At 37.2% G+C, this 26,644-nt stretch overlaps 1 protein-coding gene across 4 annotated transcripts in view; it reads left to right on the forward strand.

Annotated features, from left to right (window-relative positions):
* LOC150080768 (plexin-A2-like) overlaps positions 1-5,137 on the forward strand; it is a 1,384,718-nt gene extending 1,379,581 nt beyond the window's left edge. For all 4 annotated transcript variants that reach the window (XM_090381170.1, XM_090381171.1, XM_090381172.1 and 1 more), the window contains one exon: positions 3,345-5,137. In XM_090381170.1, the coding sequence (XP_090237296.1) occupies positions 3,345-3,446 (102 nt within the window). In that variant the 3' untranslated portion in view covers positions 3,447-5,137. The remainder of the gene's footprint in view (positions 1-3,344) is intronic.
* The last annotated feature ends 21,507 nt before the right edge of the window (positions 5,138-26,644 follow it).

Below are 26,644 nucleotides of genomic sequence, written 5' to 3' on the forward strand. Positions count from 1 at the left end.
AGAGTGGGGGAAAACTGAACATTGGGGAAGACCAGCATTAGTGAGGAAGTTAAAAGACAGAGAGACATTTACCATCTACCTTTTTGCAGATGTTTGTTCTGTTAGTCTGACTCTTCATGATGTATCCAATAATAAGAAAAAGGTAGGCAGGACATGTTGTATGAAGTAATGATATTCTTGGATATGGTGTACACTGCAAGAATATACCCAAATCTCTGATGTAACATAGCCTCAACAATGCCCCTACATACACTCTACTCTACTCTAACCCCTCACCATTCACTATCTGTCAGAGTAGAGGCAGTGAGATTATACACTGCTTGATCCGGATGCCTCATAGAGATTTACCAATTGGGTCAGTACAGTGGACTATCTATCAGCTGGCTGGCAAATGTTTGAGAACTGTACCCTCAGTGGATGGAAGGTTGAATCCTGCTGTGATGCCTATCATAACTTAGCATTAGCATAGGTGGTAGATGACTCTCATTGACCGGTGCAATACCACCACTTTGCTTATTGGAGGCTTGAAGTGGTGAAACCCATGTTTAGTCTCTAGAGCAAAGTTTCCGGCATCCCCCCCCCATACTTCTCTTTCAACCCATGCACGGTACTAAGTACTATAGGTTTTGATACCTTTCGTGTTTGGGGTTTCCATTCAAAAAAAAAAATTTGCATTAGTAGAGGCACATGATGCAAGAAAGCAAGCTTATGCAGCATCAGCCAAAAAAAAAAAAAAAACTTCACTTCCATTTCACCCCTCCATTCATTTGAAATACCTGTCCAGCTGAGCCTTAAATTTATTTAGGCTATCAACTTCCACAACAAGGGATGGAAGTCTGTTCCACCAACCAACTACCTGCTGGCTAAAGGCAAATTTCTGCACATCTATCCTACATCTGTCTTTCCTCAATCTGAATTTATGCCCTCTCAGGTGATTATTCTGAGCAAGAGGAAGAATCCCATTGGCATTGAGCATGCTCAAACCATTCAAGGCTTTATACACCTCTATCAGATCACCTCGCCGGTGCCTAGTCTCCAGACACTGTAATTTGCAAAACTTAAGCTTTTGTTCTTAAGAGCAACCCTTTGTTCCATTCACTAATCTTGTTGCCCTTCTCTGTACTCGTTCCAGCAGCTCTACATCCTTCTTGAAATGAGTACAGTACTCAAGGTGTGGCCTGACCGTTGCCTTATACAAGGAAATAATCACCTCCTTATCCCTGCTAGAAAAATTCCTGTATATCATTGACAAGACACCATGAGTTACTCTTGCAGCCCGTGCACTGCTCAGAGAACTTCATATCTGCCTGCACAATTACCCCCAGGTCCTTTTCATTCTCTACCACTGTCAGTGTAGTACCACAGAGTTGATACGTTGCTCTGGGGTTGCTGTTTCCCATATATAATACTTTACATTTGTCAATGTTAAACTTCATTTGCCACCTCTCAGCCCATCTGCGCAACTTTTCCAGATCCTGTTTCAGCAGCATAGTGTCAGTAGTGTCCTTAACAACCCTGCCAATCTTTGTATCGTCTGCAAACTTGGACATTAAGCTTGATATACCATCATCAGTATCATTTATAAATACAGAAAACAATAATGGACCCAACACTGAACCCTGAGGGACTCCACTAATAACATTAGTCCACGATGAGCAGTGTCCATTGATTACCACTCTCTTAAAAAGACATTGATCATACTAAATGACAGAAGAGATGGGGGGAGACTAAACATGGGTTTCACCACTTCAAGCTCCAATAAGCAAAGTGGTGGTACTTCTCCGGTTGATGAGAGTCATCTACCATCTAGTATTATGTAGTAACACAGAAGTGTTGCATTCCTCTGTGTGGTGTGGATGCCATACCTTGGCCTCTGCTTACATTGGTTCGCACCTGGGTGGTCACCTCCAGTATACTGAGTGCTGTATTTCAGTATTTACACACCAGGGTTATTACTCAAGGTTAGGAGTCACACCATTGTTGAAGGTGCAGGCAAGGAGGATTTGGCTGTTACATGACCAGACTTCACCAAAATGCAGTCCACTTGATGCCAATATCACCTGAATATCAGTTCCATCAGTGTTTTAGCTCCCAGTTAGCAAGCCCTAGCTTATCAAACCTGAAAGAATGTCTGTGATAGACTGAAGGATGACCCAATGTTACTGTTCTTATCTCCTCTTTGCACACTAAAAGATCCCACAAAGTGTCTCCTTTGGTTTTTTGACAAAAGGAGATAAGTCTGAGGAGATTAGCACAAAGGAGAATAGAAGTCTGAGTTCAATTACAGTAAATGACTGGAGGAATTTCTAAATTCCTCTTGAATCGAAGCCGTAGTTAGCCAACATTGGGCAGTTCCCCCCATGTTATTCAGGTTTTCAACCCTTTGTAACATGCAAATAAACCCACAAATATACAAATTTTTCAGACATAATATGCAGTATGGTCTAATTTTCTGATGTGCCTAAAAACAAACAAATCATACTTTCTATCGCCTTTTTATACTCTCTCTCTCTCTCTCTCTCTCTCTGTTATTCTACCAGTGTTTTTCCTTCTGCATATAAATTTGCTTATATCCAACAAATTCCAAAAAAGAGATAAATACCTCTTTTCCAGTTATCATATTACCCTTACCTAAACCATTTCCAAAATATAACCAGTTCTTACATTATCTTGAAACCATCCACCTGATTAACATTTGCCAATATAGATTCCTTAGTACCAATTCATTTGTGAATTGGTACTAAGGAATTTATATTCAGCTTGGAAATAACCTGTTACTTACCTATAGACAAATGAGGAAACTGCCTGTAATTGCAATACTATAATTTTTCAGTACTTATTTATGGAGCACAATTTACAGAACATAATCCTGCATTGCCAATAATAACTATATAATTTAAGTAATTTTGTTACGTAAATAACTGCTTAATTATTGTGTCAAATGAATTGTTTGTTTGTTTTTTTTTTCAATCTGAGATTTTTAATGCCAATTTCAAGTTTATAATTTCTGTTCATGAGTTTGCAAAGGCCTTGTAGATAGCTCAATGCAGGCTAAGTTTACTACAAAATATATAAATTTATTATTATGATACAAGGCATCACATGTTCACTATAAGTGGGATTGATACATTTTGTAATAAACTTATTTTAGTTTGAGCTACACAAATGTCACTTTTGCCATCTCATGTATATTGTTGTTTCAAAGTTTCTATGCCTCCAAAGCTTTTTTGCTCTAGATTTACTTGATTTCATTTTTTTTATTACTGTATGGATATCTTTCAGTAAATAAGTTGACACTCCTGACAGTGTTCACTTATTATATATATGTTTCTTGTTTTTTACAGTTGATGCAAACACTTGAAGAAGATGAATTTTCTAGGAAAAATAGGTTAATGTGGAAACTTGAGCAGGTGCATGCCATCATGAGAGGTGAAATGGATGCATGACTCCAAGCCATTGATGTATAAACAAGACATTCCAAAGAACTTGGACTGTGCGTTTTCCATATAATCCATCCTAATTTGATATCCCAAAACTCAAGTTTTTCAGTTGGTGTAATATGTGCAAGATCTGCAACAGGGGGAGGAGAATTCCAAGTGGACAACCCTTTTTCCATACAACATGTCATGTTTTTTTGGCATCTAGTTTGGGAACTTTAGAAGGCTGTCTACCACTGCCATCATTAGGTTCCTAGCAATAGTCTTGGGGCCCCCGACATAAACATGTTTTTAGTGTTATCTCCTCAGACAGCACAGCATTAAACTAGAAGACTATTAAAATAATGCCTTTGCTCTTAAAAGAAAGGTATTGAAGACTATATATAGATTTATCACTTGTCATTACTGGTGCTTATATATATATACACACACATATATATGTAAGTGTTGTAATTTGCAGCTCCAGAGACAATTGTGAATTGGCTGCTTATTAACTATGGTACTGTATGAAGAGATATGCCATAATGTGTGCATAACTTTGTTGGTGTGATTTTTGTACCATACAGAACACAATCCTACATCGTCTGAAGAGGGCGACACCAGATATATCAAGTTTTACTGAGTGCCTTGCTCTGCTTCGTCCCTCTATTCTCTTTCCAGACATGAGGATCCTGCCTGTTTTGTTTCCTCTTTGATCACTCCATCTTCTTCAATCACTGCTTACCTGTCTTCCAAATTCAGTTGAGCCCTTCTGTTTTGATGTGCAACGTTGGTTCAATCACCTATAGTTAAACTAAAGTTACAAGCAGAATCATATGACAACAGAATGCTATAGCGTCTCATAGATGGACTTAGTTGAATGACAGTTACCTAGAAGAAAAGAAGAACTACAAATTAACTTAGTGAGGGGATGTGCAATGCCCTTCCATCTTGATGTTCTGTTTGCCACAATGATCGCACCCTCCCAACCTGTGGGGGACACGTGTCAGTGCCACAACTCTACTGTTATGTAGTATTGGCTGTCTATAAGTATGAAATCTTGCCGCACTGTGATAAATCCGTGGTGTACAAATGTATGGTGTTAGGAGCCTGCCGTAGAGCTGTTAGCACCACTCCATCTGTTATCTGTCTCTTAGATATGCATGTAGTTTCAGTGGATTAAATTCCATGTTAAGTACAAAATTGCCATAACTGTTATAAACTATACTTTAATCTAAAATGTATTCTCTTTATTTTCATATATGGTGTTTAAGTATTTGAATTTGTAAAGATTTTCTTTTCAACATGTCAGAAATATCTTTGAGACAGATGAAGATGTGCTTTAGCTGCTCTGTGTGTGTCTGTGTGCGCATGTGCGTGCGCGCGTGTGTATGTGTGTGCGTGTGTGAGAGAGAGAGAGACTTGATATCTGCTATCACACCAAAGGTCTGTTTTTAATGAAAGGTTGTTAGTATTACCTTTTCCCTTGAGTGAGGTTTTATACTTTTTTGAGTGGTGTATTTTATAATTTGTCTATTGAAAATATACTGAGTTTATATACCTTTTTATACTACAAAACATTTTTTACTTTCTGTGGATGCATTTACTATACTTGTGTGATGTTCTTGTTGTACCTTGTAGTCAAAAGAAAAGTGATACTTCAGTCAACTGTTTTCAAGAATAAATTTACTTTTAAGGATAAAACATGCAATGGGTTACCACTCTTAATTTAGTCATTTCTCTTTTTAATGAACTTTTAACAGATAAAAGTTCAGAGATGCCTTGTGTTTATATATTAAAATCAAGATTAACAAAAAATAACATTGATTGTAATAATAAGTAATAAACGATTGATAAAATTCTATAAATTCAGAAGTTTATAACCTTTTAAATATTTATATTTGTGAGTTATGATTATAAATTTTAAATAAGTGTGTAGATTGTATTTTATCAGATTTTAGTTTTTGATAAAAAAAAATTAAGATTTTTTTCAGCTTCAGCTTTTTAGAAAAGCATTTCAAATCATATAAGTATATGTGCGCACGCACACACACACACGCACACACACACACACACACACACACACTTGTTTCGTATTTGGGAAAACTATATATCATGAATCTATTATATGAAATTGTGCAGATTATTATAATGTTGTAAATTATATGAATTATCTAAATGGAAATCTGTGAAGGAGTATGGTATATTTTGGTATCTGCAGGTAAATAAAGTTTTAACAAGTTTATAAATGATTAGTCAGAAATAAAAAAAAGTTTTGAGATGTTGAATGTAGTATTGTAATTAGTGTGAAGTGAAAATTAGAAAGTTGTGCATAATAAATTTTCCACATTTCTGATGTTGGAGGTGCTGGTACTGACAGACCTATGGCAGCAATGTACAGCACTTTATGTTGGCTCCACAGTACTGTGAGATGTAGTGATGTTTCTAGCCACACCCATGACATGCTCAGGTGATGTTCAGATGTTGCCTCAATTCATGTTGCCATGGATACCTATGGTGGAGGGGTGCTATTTGCAATCACTCATGCCTTGATGAGTCACACCCTTCATGTGGCATTGCTGTGCTGTTTTGTACTATTCAAACCAATCACACAAGAGTAATGTGTATGTGACAATGTCCCCACACTAGAGGCAGAACTGTTACCACATTTTGTATCTCATGGTCTTGTACATTTTCACTGGATGTTCCATATAAATGCACTTGGTCAGTCATATGCCCTTTAGTGGGTAAATGTAGTGCCATGGTGCTTTGTGTGCAACAGAACTGCCTCGTAGTGTGGGTTGTGTTGCGTGCCTCTGTGCTGAAAGACATGTTTTTGTACGACCTTGGAAACTTTGTAAAATATTTATAGCATATTTTTATTATGGTATTGGTTCATAGATTCTGTAACTTGCTCAACTGGTTTCCTGCATTAAAATGGCGTACATTAATAATTACCGTGTCACATTTCTTTTCTTTTCTTTCTACTGTTAAACTTGTAATATAAACTAAAAGTTCAAAAAACTTCTTTCAAATAAACATGAACACAGAAATGATGATAAAAAATAGTGCAAATGAAGATGTACAGCTGTTGTCAGACAATGAATTAAATGAGATTTAGTTTCTGCATCATTCAATTAATTTATTGCTAAAATTGAATGCATATTTTGTAATATAAATTTTGCCTTTTCAAGTAAAAAGGACATGGAACAGATATCTCTCCTTTTTGACAGTGATGACAACTTATCTGACAGATCTTTGCACAAAATGTCTAGTACTATTTTTTAAACATACTCTAGCTTATAAAGGTTTTATATTCATTTTCATCTAGTTCAATGCTGACTCTTCAAAATATTAACTGAAGAGCTTGAGGATAAGGCATGTGGTCTGGGCATACCATTCAATACTAACGTTGTTTTCTTTGAATAGCTCTTGAATGACATTTGCAGTATGTATGCTCCCTTTAATCCCTTCACTGCTGGCTTCAAATCTTTATGAACTGAATTCAGAAATTATAGGATTGAGTCAATATGGACTGAAGAGGGCAAAGACAGTTTTGGAGCTTTGTTCTCACTATGGCTGAAGATTGCTTGACAAAAATATCTGGTTTTTCTTCCATCAAATCAGAAGAAAATGGTTCACAAAGTCAGGTGGTTTTCCCTCCAAAATTTATTAAAAACCCCATGATGCACATGTGCATCAACACAGTTATCCTGTTAACTGTTGTCACAACATACTCATGTTGATGTTTGGATGGTTAGTATAAGTTACACTTTGGCATCTCATTGGATTTCTCACTCCTCGTTACAACTCTGTACATGTTATCCTGTATTCTTTGAACCACCTCAGTATGTAGTTTTATAGCATGGATTATCATGAGCAAACTGTTTTCAGGGAGACCACGCTTCTAATAAACTTTGTAAACTTAGTCATCAATTCAGTGGCACTTCATAGTAATTTTGCCTCACTATTTTTGAGAAGTTCTGTTTCTTTCTCTAAGAGATCAGTTGTTGCTGATTTCCGACTGTGAAATAGCTTTGCATTCAAGTGTCCAGGAAAATATAATTTTGTAATAGTCTGTCTCCAGGTGTTTTAGCTACAACTGATGATCCATCCCCTCTCAAAGTACACAGGTTCCCTTTCTTCTTAAAATTGCAGTTTGAGAAGGTTTTTCAGTCATTGTTCCTGAGTTCAAAGCTGGTGCTACAAAACATTGCATAGCTTGATGGGACTGAGGATGTGTGCATGTTTGCAGTACTGTAAAGACATTATCTCCCCTTCCCTCCTCTCAATAAAAAATAAATGGTCAGCTGCCTAGAGTTTGAGAGCTGGAAATACCACAAAATGTTGAAGTAATCATTGTGACCTTGAGAAGACCATTTAGATCTAGGCTTCTACACATACACCTACCTGTGAGAAGAACACTGTGAAACATGGTTTATCACTCAATATTATAGCTTTTCAACTGTCTTCCCCCAACTGCCATTTAGCTGTTGCACAAGGGTGGGCTGAAAAGTATACCTCTTATTGAAAAGTACACCTCATACTTCTCAACTTTTGAAGGAATAAAGATATAAAAAAAAAAATTGTACTTGTAGATGACAAAAGCTGTCTTTAATTTTGTGTATCACTTTTCTACATATGCTTCACCTAACTTGATACTTTGTCTATCACTTAAGTTTCTGTATGCCACTAAAATAAAAATCTTTCAGCTTGAGAGGCCCACCATCTCTTCATGGCTGCTTCAACTTCATCAGTCATATCTATTGCCTCAGAGATGTTCTTGAAGCTTTGGGAATAAGAGTCACTTAAGGACAAATCATCTAGGCTGCAAATTAACTTACTTTAGATCCCAATAACAAAATCCTTGCCAATGTTTCATGGCTGTAGTGAAGTTGTTCATTGTCATGTTGAAACACCATTGCCATATTGCTAAGCCTTTACCCATTTGATTATCTTTTGGGATTTGTCCACTGTTTCAGTGTACCAAGCTGAACTGATTGGTATCTTTTTTTACAATAATTTAGCATAAAAAAAAAAAGTGAACACCACTTTACTGACAAATGCACAGACTTGGAAATTTTTTTGAATGTCGAGATGTTTTATAGTGAAATTCTTCGGTCTCTCTCTGTCTCTCTCATTTTCTGGATCATAGTGTTTTATCCAGATTCATCTCCTGTTACAATAACTGTTGATGAATTTTGACAGGTCTAACACTTTTGGCAGTTAGAAACTCAATTATAGCTTGAACTGTTTTTTTAAATATGTAGTTTCCAACTACATATTTAAAAAATATGTAGTTGGAAACTCAATTACAGTTTGAACTGTACATTTAAAGATGCTTCCATTTAAAACATTGTAACTTGTAAATGAAAAAGTACACAGAAATGCTATTGTATACATACTAACTAGAAACTATTGACTACATGGAGAACTTAGTTGGAACTTACTGTGCCACCTAATACTGAGATTATGAACTATGATGCATTACTTTTCGATCCACCCTTGTGTTTTGTTGCTTGGCATTGTTAAAGGTTTGTGATCAGTGTAACGTGCCTGTGATAACCAAAACAAGAGTCCATCAGTTCAGCCAACTTGTTAAATGCTATGGTCAGTTTCATTGATTTTCTCCCACATAAATTCATTCTTACTACTCTTTATGCAACTTTTTTTTTGGGGGGGGGGGGTTGCCAAGTGTTATAGTGATCAAGTGATTCATAGAGCGTTTACTCAGAGCCATAGTTCTTCTTCAGTTTAAAAAGTTTTTTTTACGTTCTCTTTAATCAATAACTTAGTTTTACGAATTGTAAGCAAGTTTTAAGAAGGAAATCCACCTTTCTTTCTTTTTTTTTCTTTAAACTAACGTATTAACCCTTATACCGCTTGGTCACTCTAGCGGCACTGCTCCTTCCTCCCCGTGGCAGGGCCAGTAACCTGGGAGAAGAAATCCACTCTCTGGGCTGAAAGGAGCAAAGATGGAAAATAGTTCATTTCCACCTTTAGAGCCATCGAGGTCAAGACAAAGGACAATGAAAATGACTTTTCTCAACCTAAGAGGTTGAAAACACCCCCTCAAGAGGAAATACCAGCTTTCCTCATCTTACATTCACTCTCTGAACAGCCTCCGAGCAAATTATCACCTTTTCTTGTGCAGAAATGCATTGAGACTGCTGCTTGTTATTTGTTATTTGGTTTTTAGGAGCATTAGCAACTAAGGCCATATTGCTCCGGAATATGCGGTGGTCATTCCCTGACTTTTCCGCATCCTCCATATTTGGTGGTGACGGGCTCAAACCCCGGTCTAATCAAGAAGCGTGTGCTATGCACTGCTGCTCCTTCCCACCTGGCTACGGAGGCACCTGAGACTGCTGCAGGCCCACCTAAATCAGTAAGGCGACTTCAATCCGGTGACCTTCTGGTTGAGTCTACACAACCTCAACATTCTACAAAGCTATTAAAGCTCACAACTTTTGGAGGACACCCAATAAAAGTCACTCCCCATGCCACATTAAACTCTTCTAAGGGAGTAATAACAGAATGGGATTTATTAACAGTATCAGAGGTGGAAATTGTCAAAGAGCTACACGAACAAAAAGTCATCCAAGCAAGGAGAATTATGACTCGAAAAGATGGTATTCTTGTTCCAACATGGAGCATAATTCTCACTTTTAATCTCCTAGCATCATCTGTGAAAGCAGGCTATCTGCATTGCCGTGTCTGACCGTACATCCCAAATCCCATCAGGTGCTACAAATGCCAAAAATACGGACACTCCCAGACTGCATGTCGAGTTGAGGCAATATGTCCAAATTGTGGATCAAAAGAGCATAATCAATCTGATTGCACCATTACCACTCTGCATTGCCCAAATTGTAAGGGTAACCATCCGGCTTTCTCAAAAACATGTGAACTATGGAAGCGAGGGAAAAAAATTCAAAAATATAAAGTAGAAAACAAAGTGACATGCTCAGAGGTGAGAAGAGAAATAATGAAAACAGAAATGAAGTGTATGTATGCCACAGCCACTGAACATTTCCAATCAGTGGGGATTCAAACTGATGTATCAGTTCCTCCGAATATATCCATTGCTAATTGGGCATGTTCTTTGCTCGCTACCTCGAAACAGTCTCCTTCTCAACAAACAACTGAACAAGCCAGTAACACCCCAATTACCATACAAACTGATGTTTCCTCAACAAAAGCAAAAGTGTCAAACCATGAAATCACAATCATCACTCTCCACCGGAATGGACATTGATGAATGCCATGACTCAGATGATGGAATCCTAGAATTACATGCAACCAATGAGATGGATGTGACCCGCCCTTTCTTTTCTAAGAAAGACAAAACAAAAATAGATAGATACAAGCAACCTACAACAAAAAAGCAGTCAGAACCAAAAACATGCCATAAAACCACATAATGGAAAGAATCCTTCAATGGAATTGTAGAGGCTTTCGGAATACAAAAGATGATTTGCAGAACCTTATCGATCGGTACAAGCCATAGCTTTACAAGAAACTCTTTAAATTCTCGAGTGTGTCCTACCATTAAGAACTATGCTATCTTTAGACGCGATAGGAGTATAGACACGCCAGCTCATGGAGGGGTGGTGACTATTGTCAGAAACAACCTTCCATCCAAACATGTTTCTCTTCAGACTCCTTTTGAGGTAGTGGCAGTGCACATTGTAATTGATATTACTCTCACAATAACTTCTATATATCTCCCTCCTAATTTCTCTTTCTCCTTGGATGACTTAGAAAACTTAATAGATCAGCTGCTATCTCCTTTCTACTTATTCGGAGATTCAATGCTCATCATCCGCTATGGGGATCTCCAAAAGTTGACAAAAGGGGCAAACTAATAGAAGCCCTGCTGGATACTCATCATTTTACCCTATTAAACACTGGTGAACTCACATATATCCATTTTTGTACAGGATCCATGACTTCAATAGACCTTACAATCTCTTCTCCATCCATATATGCCAATACGGAGTGGTCAGTTTTTAGATAACCCACTAAACAGTGGTCATCTACCAATCATTTGCAAGATACAAACATGAGTCAACTTGTTCCCCATCACAGTACTCCAACTGGAAATTCCATAGGACACATTGGCATGAATACTCCTGTCTAACTCAGTTTGACGATGATATAATCCAGTCCCCCAGCCCATAGATAACGTCACTGATCATATAACCAACCAGATATTAGATGCTGCTGTTTCTTCAATACTTAAATCTCAACCTGGGAAACATAAACACAGCAGTTATTGGTGGAATCAGGAATGCACATATGCTAAACAAGAAAAAAATAGAGCTTGGAATTTGTTTCGAAGATTTCCTACATCCGGTAAATCTTATTAACTTTAAAAGACTCAAGGCGAAGTTCCGCCAAATAAGAAGAAAAGCCAAGAAAGATGCCTGGATAAGTTTTACTTCCACTATTAAAAAGGACATGAACAACAGACTCATCTGGAAGAAAATCCAAGCATTTAACAGTAAATATGTACAGCACCCATCCTCAATCCTGAACTGGAAAGGACAGGAGTTGTCTACACCAGCAGAAATAGCTAATGCATTAGGCGGATCATTTGCCAGTATATCAGCAGTGTCCACATACAACCAAACCTTTCAAAAAATTAAGGCATCTGCAGAAAAGCAAAAAATAAATTTCTCTACTAAGGTGTCACATCCTTACAATCAGCCATTCACTCTAAAGGAACTTTTGGAGTCTCTCAATAAAACATCCAGTACTGTTGTTGGTCTGGATGTGGAGTCTGCTATATAATGTTAAAAAAACTAAATAACAATGCACTAAGCTCCCTGTTGAAATTCTACAATAGAATATTTTTAGAAAATAGTTACCCGCAATCCTGGTGTCACTCAATTGTTCTAGCTTTTCCGAAACCAGGGAAGGATCATACCATCCCTCATAATTTCAGGCCAATTTCACTGACTAGCTGTTTAGGAAAAGTCTTAGAAAAAGTGGTACGCAAACGTGATGTCTGGAAACCAACAATCTGCTAAACAGAAATCAGTACAGTTTTCGGAAGAATCGCTCAACCTTAGATGTGATGATCAAAGGAGAAGCAAACATCCGCAATGCTTTCGTAAGGAAACAGTATCTGGTCATGGTTAATGTAGATATTGAGAAAGCCTTTGACACCACGTGGCGATATGGTGTCCTTCAGGACCTTCATTCTTTTGGATTGAAGGGGCAGTTACCCCAATTTATACAGAACTTTCTACACCACAGAACATTTAAGGTCAGATATATGAACAGTTTATCCAAACCATTTGAACAAGGTGTACCACAAGGTTCCGTCCTAAGTGCAACATTATTCACAATAAGAATTACTAATATGACATGAAACATACCAAAAACAGTTGAAACACGTTTGCCGATGACCTGATTATTTCTTGTCAGTCACAAACTATGAATGCCATTGAAAGGCAACTTCAAATATCCATAACCAGAATAGAATCGTGGGCGCAACGGAATGGCTATTCCTTAGCAGAAAATAAATCAACAGCAATGCATTTCTGCAAAATACGCAAACTACATCCAGATCCTGAAATATAATTAAAAAATAACCTGATTCCTCATACCAATAACTTTCATTTATTGGGTTTGTGTCTAGACAATAAACTTAATTTTTCCAATCATATAGCCTACCTTAGAATGGCCTATCTAAAGAAATTGAACATCTTAAGAGCTCCACTAACTCCTGGGATGCTGATAGACACTCACTATCACATCTCTATAGAACTTTAATTCCTTCCCGCTTAGATTATGGATCACCTGTGTGTGACTCCACAAGGAACAGTTCCTTGTTGCTGCTAAATACAATTCAGCATAGTGCCCTAAGGATAGCCATGGGAGCCTTCAGAACATCTCCAGTACACAGATCTGATACAGATTATATCAGTATATATATTGAGGCAAATGAACCCCCATTGCACCTCAGGCAAAAAAAACCTTACTTTGTAATTATGCTGCAAAGATTAAAAGTATTCCATTTCACCCCAGCTGGGAATACATGTTATGCCGTAATAAACCTAGTGAAAACCGCCCGGCGGGTCTTTGATTGCAAGAGATCACGAGCAGTTGGAGCATTAACCTTCAGCATATCCTTGATGACTATGCTTCTCCTGAATTTCCCTGGATTCAATTTTAACCTCGTTGTGATACTTTCTTTCTGAGATGGGGAAAACGCTACCTGCAAAACAACAACTTACAGCAGTTACATGAAGCCCACACCTTAGAAAACCCAGAAAAACTACTTATCTACATTGATAGTTCCAAAACAGATGAAGCCGTAGGTGCTGCAGCAATTTCTTCTACCTTCTCAATATCTGTATCTCTTCCTATGGAATGCAGTATCTATGCCACAGAATTATATGCAATTAAACTGGCCCTAGATAATAAGTAAGCAGCATTTCAAGCAAGCTTTGATATACATGTGGATTAAGTGCAGTCACCGCTATTCAGTTTGCTACTTCTTCCCACCATCTCATTCTGAAACAGATCCGATACAGATTATATCAGTATCAAACCAGATGGTCACCTTCTGCTGGATCCCTAGTCATGTCGGCATGCCAGGTAATGAATATGCGGATCATGCTGCTAAACATCCTGACAGTACATCACTCTGCCATCTGAAAGTCCCATACACTGATTATAAATCCACTATTAAATCACAGTTCTGATCATCTTAAATGGTCAGAACTGTGGCAAACACAAGTCAATAATAAACTATTCCAGATTAAAAAAGAACCTCAGCTATGGACTTCTGGTTTCAGGAGAAGCAGGTGAGAAGAAATCATTTTGGCAAGATTTCGAATTGGTCATTCTTATACAACGCATCTGTTTTTGCTTATGGGAGAGAATCCTCCTCAGTGTCTCATCTGTCAGACCCAGCTAACAATTAAACATATTCTAATAGAATGCCCTCAGTACGCAACTATCCGAAAATGAAGTTTCTATTCTTTATCTAATTTGCAGGAACCTTTAACTTCATTACACGTACTTAACAAAAATGCAAATTTTGAAGAACTCTTTCAATACTTGAAACATATAAAGTTATATAACCATCTCTGAAAGACATAATATACAATTTTCGGTCATAAGAAATTCATGACCAGGCACAATATGGCCCAGGAGGCCCTTGTGCTAAAAATTCTCAATTACAACAACAACTTTTTTTTTTGGATCAACCAAAATATGAGAATGTTTTTCATCTTGCTGCAAAATGGCTTTGTGCACAATTGTCCATGAAATACAGTAAATATATAATACTGTGGCAGGCTCTCTCTCTCTCTCTGCTTGATAACATCTGATAATATGTTCCTTTTCAGTTAGTAGGTTGTTGCCAGCCTCCCATTTCTCAACACCAATCTGTTTATGTATCTTGCAGACCTTTTATGTTTAGCAATGCAAATTCTTCTAATGTTGTTGCTGTTGTTGGATTTTAGGTGCACTAGCGACTTCGACCACATGCTGTACCATTGCATATTATGTCTGTATAACTGTGTTCATAGGTTGATTTTGCATGTTTTACAGTTTGAAAAATCCAGAATAACTCAGGAGGGAAAAGCTACTACTCCCTCTGCCTAAGAATGGCCACTTACAGCCTTAACTGAAAAACATTCTGAAATTTCTCTGCTCATCAAAAGGACTCAAACCCAGACATCTTCAAATGGTGACAGTATAGTGACAAAACCACTATATTGTCACGGAAGGCTCATTCTGGCACAATAGCACCTAAGTAATCCTTGCGCCAGAAATAAAGGAATTCATTCTAATGAGATGCATTTACCCCTTAGCAACATATATCTTTACCAACATAGTGTATCTTCCACTATTATCTTCCACTGTCCTTCAGGAAGAATAAAACTAACTTGTCCTGCTCTAATTTGATTCATTTTTCCTATTCTTTAAAGCTGACATTCTTTTTCCTTTCATTTAAGTAAAGTGGCTTCCCCACTAGTGTACAATTCTTTCCATGAAACAGCCAGTTCTAATTAAATATAAAAGATTGTTAGCTTTTTATTTCAGTACCTCTTTAATAAAATACTCGTTTCATACCTGGAATGGCACATTGAATTTTCTACTGCACTGTCCAATTATTCAAATAATAAATAATTCATCAGTCACGATCATTTTAAGACACTCTGTGCAAAGGTTTTTTTTTTTAAATAATAAGCACCATCTTTTAATAAATTAAAAATGTTTATAACTCAGGAAAGCATGCATGGAACTGGTAGCACAGAGGGCAGTTCATACACTGCTTGCCACCCCAAACTAATACAGCAATTCCCCGACTTATGTAAGGGTTGCGTTCCGCAGAATGCTTCGTAAGTCGGAATTTCCCCCATGCTTGTGCTTGCTGAATTGATTGAATCAAAAAAGAAATGTTCAACGAACATGTAAATAGAATTATTTATTGTATTTATTCAATTTTTTTATCTCATGCGCAAGAAAAATTACAAAAGTGCGAAATTTTTTTAAAAAATTTCAAAATTATAAAATTACAAAAAAAGAGAGGAGACAGGCATAACATCAATAAGTTTTTACCACTCGAGCATCGTTGCCAGAATCAACATCTTCAGGTGCTAAGTACGCCGCTGCAGAGGTTGAGGACTGCTCAACCTCACAAAAGAACATATTACTGGATGACTGGGCTGTGGCTTCTTTCTTTTCATCATATATTTCTTTGTAGCAAGCAAGCAAGCATATCATTCACCCCTTTATTAACTTTTAAGAATCATTCGCTGTCAAGATCCATCTTCTCACACCTTGCCATTGCCAATGCAATTTCACGAAATGCCATTGCCATCTCTCTGGTGATGAAGTGTGTCGGCTCGTCATTTGGTTCATCTTGAGCTTCGTCAGCATTCTCTTCTTCCTCTATTAACCCCTCCACGTCTTTGGCATCAATCTCCAACTGAAGTAGCTCTGCAGTCTTTTTCAAATCCTTCAAAGCCTTTTACGTCCCATGGGCATATTTTCTTCCATGTGCCATTTAATCAACTTTTAGTAATTTCTGCCCAGGCCTTATTAATGTTTAGGATGCCGTAGTAAATATTGTAAAATTTCCAAAGGTCTCTTAACGTAAAATTTTTCTTGCTATCTACTGCAGACAATGCCTGAGCAAACGTTGTGCATAAATAGTATGCTTTTAAATTCGAAATAACACCCTGATCCATAGGTTGGATGAGTGAAGTCATGTTTGGCAGTAGAAATGACTCTCACATTCAAATTGAAATCATCTAGATGTGTAGGATGTCCAAGAGCGTTATCTAATAGAAGCAAAATCTTGAAAGGAATGTCATTGTCTTTACAATATTTTTCAACCTCGGGAATGAAGCAGCATTTAAACCAATCCTCAAAGAGAGATATTGTTATCCATGCTCTCTGGTTCGATTGGAAATGCATGGGTAGGGTGGCTTTATTGATGCCCTTAAATGCACAAGGATTTCCAGAATAGTACACAAGCAATGGTATTAATCTGTAATCTCCCGCTGCATTAGCCCCAGGCAAGAGCGTGGCCATTTTGAAGCCTTGAAACCTGGCATTGTCTTTTCCTCTTTGGTAATGTATGTTCGATCCGGCATTTTTTTCCAGTATAGAGCAATCTCATCAATGTTTGCTGTGTTGAATAGCCACCTTCATCGATAATTTTTTCCGACACATCACAAAATTTCTCTGCAGCTGCAGAATCAGCACTGGCAACTTCACTGTATACTTTAAACTTGTGGAAACCAGCGCGATGCTGAACCTATTAAACCACCCACTGCTTGCCACGAACTTGGCTTGGGGTTCGCCGTACTTATCCTTAATATCTTCATAAATGCTTGTTGCTTTTGCTTGAATGGTCATTAGACTCAAGGGATTTTCCATCCGTATTATTAACAGCTGTTCCATCTTCAATATAGCACCTGAACGCTGTTTTGTGATCACTATTGATCTTAAGTGCGTTGATCCTTTGACATGTTCTTTTATACGCACATTGTCCTTCAAAATAGTATTCACTGTTGTATCTAATAGAAGCAAAATCTTGAAAGGAACATCATTGTCTTTACAATATTTTTCAACCTCGGGAATGAAGCAGCATTTAAACCAATCCTCAAAGAGAGAGATTGTTATTCATCGTCATTTCTAAATCAATTTTGTTTAATTTCCTAGCACTGCCAGCACTTGCATTTTCCGTTGGTCGCTTTCCCTTCATCATTGTAATAAGTAAATAGGAATGAAGAGAAGATTCTGAGCCGACCGGGCTAGCCGAGTGGGTAAAGTACCTGCCCGGCAACCCAAAGGTCGCGGGTTCGATTCCCGCCTCGGGCTTGGATCAAAGTACTGCAAAAACCTTGTGAGGTGCAATATGGCCACAGAAGCCAATGCGCCAACAACTACCAAAAAAAAAAAAAAAAAAGAAGATTCTGAAAATTTGTTTTTTATACGATTGAAGATTTCAGTGAAGCGGAACACATTTCATCATAATAAAGTAAAAACCCACACAATTGCAGTTATCGGTATTATCGCAAATGCAATAAGATAGTTTACTACCCATTTATAATTAAATGCACTAACAGAAAAGCCCAATAAATGGGAAAGTGAAATTGTTTTATGGTCGTGACCTCCAGAAACCAGCTTTAGAAAAATATCACAAAGGCATTCAAAATTGATTCTTATAATGGGAACCTATGATAACGATGAAAGTGTAGTGCAATTTCGATTATAAATGTGACCTTTTAGAGAGATAAATAACTTAGTAATATAGCAAAATTTTCAACTTCCAAGGACTTCTAATGAATTACAAAAAAAAAAAAAAAAAAAATAGTATTGGGTTCACATTATATTTTTACAATATCCCTACAGATGCAAAGCAAAATAAGTTTCCATACTTTTTTCAGTTTGCACCGGCCAGCAAAAACTTGCGTAAAGTCGAATTTCCGTAAGTATTACGTAAGTCGGGGAGTTCCTGTACCTTAGAAAAATCAATCACATATCAGTTTGTTGACTATTGTAATACAGTTGTTGTTATTTGGTGTTTAGAAGCATTAGCAACTAAGGCCATATTGCTCCTGGAATATACGGTGGTCATTCCCTGACTTTTCCGCATCCTTTGTATTTGATGGTCATGGGCTCAAATCCTAGTCTAATCAAGAAGCGTGTGCTACGCACTGCTGCTCCTGCCCACCTGGCTATGGAGGCGCCTGTAATACAGTGGATTTCGGTTATTTGGGCCACCGGTTAATCAGGGCAGCCATTTATTTGGGGTACATCTTAAAAAACAGAACCCAATCGAGAAAATAGCCAGGGTTTAGTTCGTTTAATCGGGGCAGGAGACTGCAGCACTGGAGATTACCCTACGATTGTCTCCGACCATACCACGTGGTTCAGTCGGATTTCTGGAGGTCACAACCATAAAACAATAAAAACAATTAGCAGTAACCTGTTTATTGGGCTTTTCTGTTCGTGCAATCTATCATAAACAGATAGTAAACTCGATCTTATTGAATTTTCAATAATACCGACAGCTGGAATTCTGTGGGTTATTATGGTGAAATGTGTTTACACTTCCATGGAATCTTCAATCATATAAAAAAATTAATTTTCAGAATCTTCTCTTCATTCCTATTTTTAAAGCTTCGTAACTTGTTACTCTGTTCTCACTTGCACGTATTGTGTTACTTGCAATTTGTGTGTGCCATGTTCTTTGTTATTGATTGCTGTTTTATCTTTTTACTGTTTTAAATTTTAATCCCTACCCACAAATGTCAGTGAACAGAAATGTCAACTAGTTAGTATGTACATATTACAGTATGTATTTATTATTCCATCATGTATTCTTCCGATTTTCATGTATCATTTAATTTTTTAATTGGTAAGGTAATAAAAGGTAAATTTGTGCTTAATATATCTTTACTTTTATAGCCTGTGGATAATATTCCTCCTATTTTCGCTAATTAGAATCCCTGTTTAATAGAATTAAAATTCAATTCACAAACATCATCACAGTGACCGGTGCTTACTACACATCGTATAGTGAATGGTACTTTACTATGGTGACTCCATCATAACATGATTTTATTGTACAGTGAATCAGTTGTAAAGTGGGGGTCCATTGTATTTTTAACTTTTTTTTTTTTGTGAAACTTCGGATAATCGAGCCAAAATGCACTAGTCCCAATGTGTCCCAAATAACCGGAATCGACTGTACTTTGTCATTCTATTCATAATTATAATTATGGAGAAAAGAAATCTTTTACCATAATTATAATTATGAACAGAATGAAATTTTTTTTCACTATTGACATTTTTTTACCATTGCATGATGGATAGAAAGAGACAAATTACAATATGCTATTCAATATATTACCATTCATGTCCCACTTAGTTCCAGACACTGCATGAATATTCTAGGCAGAAATGGATTTATAGCTTGGTGCACTTAGTTGCAAAAATTTACTGCCATCCCCCCTGCCATTTTAAAATTAAAAAAAAAAAAAAAAAATACAACCAGTAACTTTTTATTTGATTTATTACACAAATTGGAGTTGTTACATGTAAATGAGTTTGTTCCAAGTGTTGATTCACTTCCAAAGGTAGTTGGATAATAGTCCAAAAGGGAAGTAATGATATTTTCAAACATTTTCCACATTAACAGTTTATTCACTTTACCAGTTTTAGAAAACAAGGGCATGTGTGAAATATATCCGCCTATCTCCAAATGTTGGATAACAGCCCGAGAAGAAAAGTAATAATATTTTATTTTCAATTTCATTTTTCTTTTTCCTCTCAGCTTTTTTCTTTCCCAATTACTATTTTGTATGTTCATGTGAATTTGTTTCATTACATCGTGGATATCTTTCCAATTGTAAAATCCCAAGACAAAAGTTGAAGTGCCATTAAACAAAGACATGAAATGAAATGAAATAAGGAGATTATTTAACCCCAGGGGCTCACATCTGGTGAGTATGGGCTTGGCATACCCAGGGTCCTGAGCTGGATATCATCATTCTTCTCTCTCTTGGTGATTCCCTTCTACTTTTGACTCTCTCTCAGGATGTGGAATTTTTTTATTTTTTTTGGCTGGTGCAGCATAAACCTCAGGCTTCCTTGCACCATATAGCTAATAATAATAATCTCCAAATTTATGCCTGGTTACTAAAAAGTCAGTTTGTATTTGAACGAAATGCGACCTGTTGTGCAGACAACTTGTGTAATAACTCAAGTGAAATGCATGTTTTAGTTCTTATGTTACCGCAGTCTAGTTTATCATCTATTTTCCAAGACCTTTTGATAATAATTCAAAATCATTGCTCAGGCCTATGTTTTTTACTTCATTCTCATTTTTGTCTTCTGGACTGTGATAAAGAGTACTTTTAGTTGATAATAACAGTTTGTTTGTAGCTGAATTTCATCATGTTCTGAAGACCAAGTACCTGGTAGATGCATTTCAGTAGTGTAGTCATTTTCATCCTTTGGGCTAGAGTTTTTTTGAAAGAACAAAATTTATTTTTGGAGCCTTATCAACAACATTTTATATGCATTTCTTTTTTTTTTTTTTTTCCCCGCTTATAGATTATACTAAACCTTTTTACGTGACATCCTAAAATTGATAAACCCTCTCAGAAATAATGTATTACTAAAATACAAATTGACTTAGATATATTTTTGTCATAGATGTGTAAATAAAATGTTGATTTTCTGTAACACTTAGAATAAGTGATATCTACAATCATTAGTGTACTTTTTTTTTTAAATTTATGCTCAAATTTTTGCTACTGGATTACTACTCTCCTCCTTAAGCCTGAGCAATGAATAATCAAACTGCAATGTTATTTTAATACCTTACAAAGACAATGTACAATCCATGGTGCCATTATTAATTGCTATGAACTTAATCACAGTCAGCTAAATCAGTTTTTATGAATGCAACTGAACATCCTAAACTGGTGTAACAAAGTAAAAAGTCGTAAGTACATTTTATTTATAATAAACAATTGTACTCGGCTTTTGCCCCTCATCTACAAGGTTTGACCATGACTGAGTTCTGAAAGTTAAGCATATAGGACCATAATGCAACATGCCTTGGCAGCAGATCTATGTGGCTGCTTCCCTCTACAGGGTTATTTGCATGCAGGTATGTTAGAGCTGTTGTGTTGTTCAAGACATTATCATTTTGTTAAGTGATGAAGAAAAAAGAAAACATTAAATTTAATTTCCAGTTTGATAAAAGTTACTGAAACCTACAAATTGAAAAAACAAGCATACAGAAATGTTGTCTTCAATGTTTTAACTAGTTCCCAAAATTTTTGGATAACTGTGAGAATCTGTAAAATGACAAGCGTTGTGGACAATCAGCAATGCTTCTAATTTCAGAAACAGTTTCTGCATTGTGTCTGATCATTGAATGACTGACAGTTCTGCCAAAAATCTGTGCTAGATTTCTTCTGCACTGTTTCAGACGTGAAACATCCAAAGAGATCACTGAAACTGAAAAGCATGACCAAATCAATCTCCTTGCTTTATACAATCATGTTTCAAATGTAATCTGCAAACAAAGCATGGAATGGTAATCAACATACTCTTTAAGACAAATTATTGATAAAATCCAAATGATGTTGATCATTTTCTTCAATAGCAAGGGAATCATTTGCAAGAACCTTGTTTTACCAGGTAAGATAGTAGTGAAGAAACATACGCAAATGTTTGATCTTTCAGCGAAAATAATTCAAGTAAGATGATTTTTTTTTTTTTTTTTTTTTTTGATTTGGTAGTTGTTGGCGCATCGGCTTCTGTGGCCATATTGCACCTCCCAAGGTTTTTGCAGTACTTTGATCCAAGCCCGAGGCGGGAATCGAACCCGCGACCTTTGGGTTGCCGGGCAGGTACTTTACCCACTCGGCTATCAAGTAAGATGAATAAGAGAGTCTGTTCCTGTTGTGAAAACACTAGGCCATATTCTTAACTGATTATTAAGGAATTTTTGGGAAAGTGTATGATTGTGGTGGTAAAGCACTCCTTTATTTCTGATTTATATACATACGAGCTACTATTTGTTCCCGAAAATCAATTTTTCTCTGGAAGGATAACACTTTGACAATACAGAGAAGATTAAAAAGAAATGTGACAAAGGAATTGGTGGCAGTGTGTTAAAATGCATTTAAGAAATGTTACAAGTTGTAAATTTGAAAAATATTAATAAGTATTTTTCATTTTGACACCTGGCTTTCCTTAACCTGGCAGTAGTTGGTAGGCAGTTAACAGCAGAGATTGCTTCTACAGGGATGGGATACACTTAAATACAAGAGGTGCAAGAATATTTGCTAATGCTATTGAGGCAATGTTAGGTGGGTCGGAAAACTGCTAGCTTGGGGGATTCAAAGACTAATAGATTAACAGTAACCGCAGACAAGAGGTGGAAATGATTCTTGCACTGCTTCTATTGGAATGAGCAGCAACCTGAAAAGCCAGTTTCTGGGGATTTCAGGAGCTGCTGGGGGTCATGAAACAAGTGAATACATGGGCTGTGTTAGAGTAACTAAGAGTATGAACAGGTGCATGTATACTTGCATGTACACCAATGCTAGGAGTACAGTAAATAAATTTGATGAATTTGAAGTGCTGGTTAAGATATCCAAGTTGGATATTGTTGGAATATCAGAGATGTGGTGCCACTAAGATATAAGAGATGCAGAATTTGAATTTGGGGAGTACAATGTGTACAAGACAGGATAGAAAGGGAGGAGAGGCTATACTGTTAGTTAAGAAACATGTAAAATCTAACGAAGTGCATCCAGTTGACATAGATGGACAGTGCAATGTTGAGTAAGTTTGGTATGGAGTAGCAGTGTGTTAGAGGCCAAATGACTGATCAGTGCAATGAACAAATGTGCAGAGAAATAGTGGGCCAGTAAATCAGAATATCTTGTAATGTGAAATTTTAACTTTCAAAATATTGACTGGAACTTGTGGGTTGGTCACTCACACGCTAGCAAGACTTGTGGATTTATTGGATGATTGTTTTCTACTGCAACATGTTCGAAGGCAACCAGAGGGAGTATTATTCTTGATCTGATTATCAGCAGTGATTATTCATGCATAATAATTTGCAGATAAAGGAACCACCAAGTGGCAGTGATCACAGTGCACTGATGTGGGATTTACTTAAAGATGTAACTACCTGCAGGGGTAAAGTAATGGGTTTTTGCTTTCATAAAGGCGACTACAGTGGTCTCAGAGATTTTTTAGGTTCTATACAGTGGGACCAAGATGTTATCAACAGCAAATTCTAATTGAGAAGCATTCAAGGAAGTAATTTTGGAAGCTACTAGGCTTCTTATTCCAACTAAGAAATACTGCTCTAGGTTTAGGCCCAAATGGATGTCAGATGAACTGAGACTTGTGGCAGAGAAGAAAAATGCATGAGATGCACAAACTGTCAAGCTACACAGAAGCCTATGGTAGATACAAACTAGTCTGTAATCAAGTCACAAAGGATATTAGGCAAGCGAAGGCACATTATGAAAAATCTTCATAATTGTTCTCTCCAATTGTTCTCAAAAATTTGGCAAAGGATACAAAGAAAAACAGCAAAGACTTCTTTACTTATATAAACTCTAAAAGGAATTGGATGAATCAGATTGGTCCACTTGATATCAATAGTTCGACTATTGATGATCATTCTCAGATGGCTGCCGAACTAAATGAGTATTTTGAATCTACATTCACACGTGAGGAGTTATTCAAGGAGGAGAGGGCCAGATGTTTATCACACTCTAACAGGGAGTTAAATGATTTTGTAATAACTGAGAGCAAAGTAGAGGGGAAATCATTGAAGTTAAACATAAGAAAGGTACCTGGGGTAGATGGGATCTATCCAGTTATATTAAAGAAGGTGGCAAAGTAAGTAAGAAACCCTTAGCCATAATTATGAGAGCATTCTTGGACTCGGGGGAAGTCCCCACGGACTGGAGATGTGCAAATGTATCTCCAATTCCAAAGGGGGACAAAGCTTGACATGAGTAATTACAGATCTGTTAGTTTGCTTTCTGTTCCAGGGAAATAATGGAGTCACTGGTTAGTAGTAGTAGTGGCATGTGATGCAAGAAAGCAAGTGTATGAGCTTATGCAGCATCAGCCAAAAAAAAAAAAAAATCACACCATTCCCTCCAAATGCCTGTCCAGTTCCTCCTTAAATTTATTTAACCTGTCAACTTCCACAATGACAGATGGAGAAGCATTGCAGGATCATCTCAATCCTGCATCGAAAAGACAGCTGTAATAATTTAGACACAGCGTGGATTTGTCAAGGGAAAGTCGTGCCTGACCAATTTGATTGGATACTATGATGTGGTCACAAAGGAACAGGATGCAAAAAATAATTTTGATATTGTATGATAGGATTTCAGGAAAGGTTTTGATACTGTTGCACATGGAAGACTACTATACAATTTGGAACAGTATGATATTAAGGACAAGCTCATTTCACAAATATGTGTGGTCTCAATTCTAATCTCAACGATGTCTATATCCACTTGCAGTCTGCCAAACCTCGTACTTTTTCCGACAGAATCTCAGTTATAGTTGATTGAACTACTGCTCATCTCGGTTGCCCAAATTATTTGCTGTATGATTCCTTTCACCTGAAAGGTGGTACTTGTGCCTATGTCCATCCTGATATTCCCTGTCAGAAACTTGGTAATTTCGAATCTCCTCTTTTTGATCTTCTCTGGCTTAAAATCCCTCTACCTCATTCTGTAAAATTCATCTGTTGTTTCTACCAGCTCCACTGATCACTTGCAGCTCTTCGACTTCCTCTCTTTGCAACTTGACTTTCTCCAGTCTAACTTTCCTAACAGTGAGGTAATTTTCCTTTGTGATTTTAATGTTCACAACCCCAGCTGGCTTCCGTTTTCTAGTCACACCGACCCAGCTGGTCGAGATGCTGAGGCTTTTGCAATTACTAATGACCTTCCACAGATTGTTCATTTACCTAGAAGAATACCGGACAATCCTAACCATACACCCAACATGCTTGATCTCTTTCTCACAAACAACCCTTCAAAGTACACCTTTGAAGTAAGTGGTCCATTAGGCACCTCAGTGCCGAATGGGCTAGCTGGGTGGGTAAAGTACCTGGCTAGCAACCCAAAGGTCGCGGGTACGAATCCCACCTCGGGCTTGGTGATTATCTCTTCTCCAGTGCAGCCTTTATCTCGTGGATATTCAGAACCTCGTATTATTTGGCATTACAAGAATGCAAAATGGAATGACCTGCGAGATTTCTTTTCTACTTTTCCTTGGTTGGACTGATGTCAACATTTGCTCCAATCTTGTCAGTGAAATTATCTTGTAGGAATGGAATCCTTTATCCCACACCCCACTTTAAAATCTCGTCCTTTATCCAAACCTTGGTTTTCCAATAAATGTGCTAAGGCCATTCAGGAGAATAATGTTGCATATCGTACTTGGCTTGTTACCAATTCTTCAGTTTCATTTTCTGCCTACACCAAAGCTCGCAACAATTGTAAAGCAGTTATTAATCAGTCCAAACTAGAGTTTGAACAGGCTAAGAGTAGAAAGCTTGCTTCTTGCCCTAATGGTAGCCGGGCATTCTGATCTCTTGCCAAAGCTATTGGCCGCAACTTTTGTCCATCTCTGCTACCGCCTCTGTCAAAACCAGATGGTTCTGTTGTCACTTCAGCCAAGGATAAAGCTGACTTGGTAGCATCCCATTTATCGTCCAACTCATGTATTAACGATCTTGGTAAAACACCTCCCACGTTTCCCACACACACTCCATTCAATGCCTCCTGTGGTCTTCCGCCAAAAGGATGTCAGAAGGATTTTGACAAATCTTGATGCTAAGAAAGCTCCAGGTCTCGATGGTATTTCTCCAATTGTTCTCAAAACCTGTGCTCCTAAGCTTACTCATGTTCTTTACCGCCTTTTTTCACTTTCTTATTCCAAAGGTATTTTTCCTTCTGCTTGGAAATTTGCTTATATCCAGCCAGTTCCTAAAAAGGGTGACAAATCCCTCCCATCCAATTATCGTCCCATTGCAATTACTTCTACTCTTTCTAAAGTAATGGAAAAATCAATTAACCGCCAACTCTTAAACTACCTAGAAACCTTCCGTATGATCAATTTTCGCCAGTATGGATTCCGTCAGTGTTGATCCACTGGTGATATTCTGGCTTACATTA

This window comes from Mastigoproctus giganteus, chromosome 9 (genome assembly GCF_048544385.1).
Source record: "Mastigoproctus giganteus isolate SK-2022 chromosome 9, ASM4854438v1, whole genome shotgun sequence".
NCBI classification, from domain to species: Eukaryota; Metazoa; Arthropoda; class Arachnida; order Uropygi; family Thelyphonidae; genus Mastigoproctus; species Mastigoproctus giganteus.